Source organism: Colossoma macropomum, unplaced genomic scaffold, assembly GCF_904425465.1.
Source record: "Colossoma macropomum unplaced genomic scaffold, Colossoma_macropomum, whole genome shotgun sequence".
Taxonomy (NCBI): domain Eukaryota; kingdom Metazoa; phylum Chordata; class Actinopteri; order Characiformes; family Serrasalmidae; genus Colossoma; species Colossoma macropomum.
The window spans coordinates 959800-966871 of NW_023494810.1; the positions used below are offsets into that span (position 1 = coordinate 959800).

At 36.5% G+C, this 7072-nt stretch overlaps 1 protein-coding gene across 1 annotated transcript in view; it reads left to right on the forward strand.

The window, feature by feature from the left end:
- Positions 1-5076, forward strand: part of ephb2b (eph receptor B2b) — a 279294-nt gene extending 274218 nt beyond the window's left edge. Inside the window, exon 16 of the mRNA XM_036559359.1 lies at positions 4819-5076. Coding sequence (XP_036415252.1) covers positions 4819-4927 — 109 coding nt within the window. The 3' untranslated portion in view covers positions 4928-5076. The remainder of the gene's footprint in view (positions 1-4818) is intronic.
- The last annotated feature ends 1996 nt before the right edge of the window (positions 5077-7072 follow it).

Sequence of the window (7072 nt, forward strand, 5' to 3'; positions counted from 1 at the left end):
TAAAACTACTGGTTAATGGTTAATTGGTTAATCATTTACATCCCTAGAGCTGATCTGTGTTGTTGTAGCTGGATCATTCTGCAGAATCCACTTTTTTTATCTCTCCACAGGAGTCACTGGTGTTACTGATCCTCATTGGTGCAAAATGCATTTTACAGAATAACTGCTACAGAGCATCAAACCACATGTTGTCAATCATGGAATATCCACTAAAATATGGAATTTAATCCATTTGTATTCTATTTTTCACAATGACCTCAGAATAAAGTCGGTCACACCAGTGACTTCAGCTAAAAGCTTCATATGAAATCATGAGCTAAATGAGAAAATCTCTGATAACTGAAAGACACAGTGGACTCACCATGTGCTTTTCTTCATAGATCCTCAGAAAACAGGTCAAAGGAAGTCGAGTGATGTCATCAGTGTGACTTTTATTTCAAAATAAGAGATTTTTTGTTATGCAGTAACACCAGTGACTCGACTCCTGGGGACAACTTTCATTATATATCTTATAATATTTATTTGTTTCTTTATGTCTTTTAAATCATATATTTTATAGGCATGTATAGATTATTGCAGTTGAATTGCAGAAGAACATGCCACTATGCTCACATTATCTGTCACACTTAAAAAATAAATAAAAATAAACCTACCTGATGTATCTTAATAGGGTCACTTTCCACACAAAGTGGACAAAGCAAGTATGATTTGAAATTATTAACACTCTAGATTTAGGAATTTTGACAAAAACTGTTTTGTGCAACAGTTTCAGATTATTTTGAATTGGATTTTTCAGATTAAATTGAATTGGATTTTTCAGATTAGGCTGAATTGGACGTTCTGTAAAGCCTGTCCAACCTGGCAACGGTTAGACCCAGAGAATGCGTTTGTGATCAGGGCATGATTGCTTCAGTTAAACAAGACAACACAGTGCTAAACACACAATTACAATGGAGTAAATATTACCACAGTGCAGAACTTACCTCAAAGCCCAGCATATGTAAGTACTACACATTTGCAGGACAAAACTTATGAGACAGACAGTAAAATGTATAAAAATGTGAGAAATGTAAAAAAGTACAGACCTGAGGCTGGATTCACAAAAGTATCTTCAGAAAGACAAAAGAAAAATCTTCTAAAATGTGCTGTGGGCTTAATTAAATCATTATTCTTCAAAACACTTTCTTAGAATTTTCTTCATGTCTTTATTATCTTTCATCTTAAGAACAATTGAAAGAACAAGTAGTATTCTTGGAAAAAGAAAAACATATTAAGTACCTCACACTTGTCTTAGACTGTAAGAATTGACACCTAAACTATAACTACACCAAGAATTTCCTTCACCATCACTTCTAGTTGCTATTTATTTATTTATTTTAATAATCATATAATAACAATATTTATTATTAGTTCTATCTTATTATTTGTTTATTTTATTTAGTTATTTTTTGTGATTAAACTGGGTAGCTGGGTAATAGAAATATATTTTCTAGTAATCTATTAAATGTAAAATTATATTGATAAAAATGTATAGCCTGCATATGAAAAGAATTCATATTTTATTATGAAAATACTTTATTTGGCCCATTTATGAGGCCCATTCTTATGAACCTATTAGCATATGTCTCAAGATTTCTTAGGAAAGCTTTTGTGAATCTGGCCCCAGATTAACTTTGCAGATTACATGTAAGTGTTTTGTAAAAGATAGATAGCAGATAACAGCATGATCAGCTACGTTAAATGCACGGATTCAAATGTACATCACTTCCACATGAATAAAAAATACTACAGCACAGATTTGTCTTTAAGGTTTTTTAGGTTTGTCACTAACTGTGTCGCTGTGATGTATTTTAGTCTTGTGGAAATGATGTACACATTTGAACCGAGCAAATTCAGCGCATAACTGTTTTCAGACTCACGGCCCTGTCTGAGTGTAATAATGTTAGGTGTCTCGAGATTCAGACAAAACATCAGAATAAAGCTTTGCATCAGACGTGTTTAGTAAACAATCGCTTTGTTCCTCGTCTGCGTTTTTAAAACCGTCCCACGCAGCTGAAATGCAAGCTGCAGCGTGGCGCTTTCACATTCCTCTTTCCTGGCATCATTCGCTGAGATACCTGCACCAACCAGACACACGGCCTAAAGAAAACAAAGACATGCCATTGTTTCACACTCATCTAATAGATTGTGCAACAAACAGAGGGCGATAAGGATCATCCTGGAAGCCGCTTGAGGAATTCAGCCACAGTTTAGTCTTGAGCTAACATGCCGGGTTTATTTTGGCGTACAGAAATATGCCTTGCGTGGAAGCATTGTGCTGTTATCTTGTTTGAGTTTGTGTATGTGCATGTGTGTATGTGTTTGTTTATCACTTTTTTAGGACAACAAAAATGGAAAAGCAGAAAAAGTAGGCTAACAGACCAACCAAGTGGTTCTGACTTTGTGAAGCTTTTGTATAAAAGATACAAGTTTAATTTGTTTAAACTAAAACTTAGTTTTGGTCACTGAAATTAAACCTTACATGGCCAAGTTTACACACTTCTATAACCTAAAAACAGCTCAACATGTTTGCATTAAAGTCCCTGTAGTTACTGAAGAATAAACCTTAGTATGTAATAAGCCTGGGATTTTAGGGGGTAAAGGTTAAGGTTAAAATTCATAGTACTTATAGATGCTCACGCTATCATAAGAAAACATACTCATATCTTTGAAATGGTTATTAATCTGATTTTATAAGAGTCTGATTTTAAATGTACATTAATGTAATGGGATTTCTTTCGGCTTATTTCTGATAAAATATTCATACAGTGTATATACAGGCCAGTAGATGTTTTCAAATGCTATAAAAACTAATAAAAAATAGGAATGTGCATGTTGATGAAGTTGATATTTGAGTGGGATTTTGCAGCACGTTTGAAAATTTGTTATTTAAAAACATTGAACCAGTAGGTTTCATGTTGGATAAAGGTTTGAGAGATGAAAGCTGCCTCTTCAGATGAGCTAACGAGCTAACACTAGAGCTAACTGTTGCAATGATAGATAAGGAGGTTAATTTGTCACCTTGTGTGTATTTTCTCCTGGTAAATGATGTACCAACATCTTGACTTGTCGAAGTAGCATTAAGAAAAGAGATGTCTGATCCCACCTAATATCAGCTAGTTAGCTTAGCTACAAATACAGATGCATAATACAGAGGTCTGACCTTAGACTTAGTCATTTCCTTGGCAACATGGTCACATTAAAGGATAATCCCAGTTCTACATAATTCACATATAGAATGTCATTTCAATGTTTTAAGTTGAATTTTAAAACAAAATTTTCAAAAGAGAGATTCGATGTGAAATTGTAGAGAAACTGACTCAAATTTAAATTACAGTAGTGGTGGTATGAGTTTTTATATATCATCACTGTCAGAACTAAAACTCACATCTCCAAAACTTTACAGGAGAAAGAGAAAACTTTAAATGTAATTATGTTAATATAACAAGATTTTGGACCATTTCTATTAGTTCATTCATCATGAAATGTAATCAGCAGGTGGGAATTTTTTCATGTTGTATAAAAAAATTAAAAAAACAATACAAATAAAGATATGAAGTTTTATAAAGTGAAAAATGGTAAAAATCGGTAAATCCAAAAAATATTGATTGTTTGGGTTGTATTTTGCCTTACAGTACATTGCATTTAGCTTTCCTATTTCTTGGGCATCAGGCAGTGTGTTTGTAACCATTTTGTGTAAAACTGGTAGCTTTTAGAAACATTAAACTCTTCAGACATCTGGTTCCTGTCAGGCAACACTGTGAATAATTCTGACTTGGCTACTTTCTCTAGAATGGAGTAATTCACAGCCATTTGAATGGCCTAAAAATGTAATTATTCAGAAATTTTGAAAAATCTGTGAAATTCCACTCATGAATTGCACGATTTGTAGTAGCAAAATAATGTAATACACGTTTGACAGTCCTGTTCAAACAACAATGGTTTTCTACTTAGAGTGACATTTTTTGTGAAATCCTCTGTCACTTTGTAATTATGCTGATGATTAATCTAACACCTTTGGCTTTGTCTTCAGCTCTGGAAGTCTCCAGTAGGAGAGCTCCCTTAACTGTGTCTACCTGGATACCACAGAGACAAAACTATTCCTGATTGGCCAATCTTCTGGGGGAGATTTTGCGTGTTTAACCCTTTTGCTTCCATCCAAAACCTAACAGTGAAATAAAGTATAGTGCTTTTATACGTGCAGAGTGTAAATACAAAATGAGCTAAAAATGATAGACTCCCTCTGCTTTTTGGCACAGCTCTGCGGTGTGTTTTCATATACACATTTGCCTTCTGTTTTAGCTTGTGATGACAAAGCAGTATGACTGGTGAGGGAGATTTTATTGAAAATATTATCATAATATAATCAGGATATAATGCACTTTTTTGTGCCATGCTGCTAGTCCACAAAAATTAGATAAAACTTTAAAAACTCCACCAGCACTGCTGTGTCTGATCCACTCGCACCAGCGCAACACACACTAACACACCACCACCACGTCAGTGTTACTGCAGTGCTGAGAATGATTGCCCACCCAAATAATATCTGCTCTGTGGGGGTCCTGAAACAGATGGACTACAGTCTGTAACTGTAGAACTACAGAGTGAAACTATACGGTCAGTGTAGCTGATAAAATGGACAGTGAGTGTAAAAATTGGAGGTATTTTTAATGTTACGGCTGATCAGTGTATAATACCTATGGGACATATGGGACATATATATGACCCCCACATTCCTGATAGGATGTAAAAACTAATGAGCGTGTGTTTACTCCACAGAGACATCCTCAGGGTGGGTGTGACACTAGCAGGCCATCAGAAGAAGATCCTGAACAGTGTGCAGATGATGAGGGCGCAGATGAACCAGATCCAGTCGGTGGAGGTTTGACCCCTACAGCCCATGCTGGACAGTGAGGGAGGCAGGAGTGGGTGGTCAGATGGAAATGGACGCTCTTAGGCCCTGAGCTTGATTTTTTTCTTCTGGACCACCTCGTTCTTAAGGGGATTTTCTCCAGTCCCTTCATTCAGACTCTCTCATCTGCCCTCTGGTGCCCCCCATCCCCTCCCGAGTGCCCCATCAATGGCCCCATCAACCTGGGACAGTGTTGTCCCAACACTGAATCAACAAAACAACATCTAAACGTCAGGCTTGCTGTTGCAACCGTAGCAAGCCAAACAGCAACGAGCAATTTTTTTCTTCATCAACCAAGAGCATGCTCTTCCTCTTCTCTCTTAGTTCTTTATCATTTTTTTCTCTTTTGTTCTCATCTATGTTCTTTTTAAGAAGATTTCTAAAGATTTTTTTTAAGGAAAAGGAAAAAAGCTACGTGAACACAAGGCATCTATACGAAAGATATAGATACGTGTGCGAGTGTAATCTAGGCAGAACGGAAAGGCTACCCTTTAAAAGGGCCGAGGAAGAAAAGACAGGAAAAGAGAGAACCGTGCGCTTCTGAGATCTTTGTTTTTTTTTTTTAATTCTATTTTATTGGGGAGATCATGAAATAGGAAAACTGACTTCCTGCTCAGCGGCTGCAAGCAAAATAGAAGCGTGGAACCGTAATCCCGCGCCGCGGCTGACAGGAGCGAGAAAGGAGACAAAACACCATGAAATGGAACTTCCTTTCGGCAGCGATTACTGCCGCGAAGAAAACACAAGACTCCTGATATTCTAGAAGTTTTAAACACTTGAACTCAAACGAAACAAAACAAAAAATGTCTTCTCTCCTAAATAGTAATCTTGTTGACAGTGTTGAATTTGTGATGAAGATTTTTTTTTTCTCGGCTTCCATTCACCATGGGAAAAAAAGACCATTTTATTATTATTATTATTATTGTTATTGTTTTTCCTGTTTTTACAGACATAACCTGCCAAATAGGACGTCTTCCTGTCCTACCTCACAGGTCCTTCTGTACATATCAGATACGTTATGTTTTTAGCCAGGAATTGATGGGTTGTCATGCTTTTTTTTGAGCTCAGAATCCATTTTTTCCCTACATTAGACGAGCGACGGTCGTGGATTTAAATGATTTAGTACAAGACGCGTCACATATGCTTCCCCTACGAACGTGTAGATCAAGTGTGCTTTTTAATGAATTGTTTACATAGAAGGACCCTGAGTGCACATACGTTTTTGCTATTCAATTCCCTCCTTTATTTTTCAGAGCCCTGACATACACAAATGTGTGGATGAGTGTGCGTGTGGCTGGGTGAGCTTCGGGAGTCTGACAGCATGACATTAGTTTGAAAACGAACGACTTCACTGCAAGCGTGGATTTACTACACCTTACAGATCACTGTGTTTTTAGGGGTTTTTTTGCTTACTTTCCAAGATTTCAGCTTTTAAAAGTTTTTATTTTATAATGAAGTGTGAAATTTCGGCATTAAAGGATTGAAGTAGGAGGCAGTCCTTCAGAACGGACAGTATTGTCCACTATAAACATGGTATTATAACGATCGATATCCCATTAGTGTTAGCCATATTGTTTCTGCCCATGATACTATAAAAGTACACTTCATCCAGAAATGCTAACACTGCTAATAATGAATGAAAACTAGTAGTAGCCTGTTAGCATTATGCAAATGACATGATGCTAGCTGCCACTAGTTTTTATTCAAGTTTAGCCACAATAGCGTTTCTGGGTGAAGTTTTCCTTGAAGACATAATACGTCTAAGAAACCAACACATACAGTACATGCAAAAGTCAAAGATCAGCCTTCATTTATGTCCAGTCGAAACAGCTATTAAGTACAAGTTATTCATTTTTTTGGCATCAGGAAAAAAGCAGAAATGTATATTTATTAGAAAATGACGCCTCAACGTCTAAATATAGTGTCCACATTTTCAGCTTCCGTTCTTTTTGGGAGACTTGCTTTGACTTTATTTTACAAACAAATCTGCAGGGATATTTTTACACACCTCCAAAGTTCAGTCTTAGCAGCTGGTTGCATTTTCTGTGATGTTGAGGTCTGGACTCTGGGGTGGTCAGTCCATTGTTCAGCTTCTTTGTTTGATGTGTCTGTCTCCTTTTC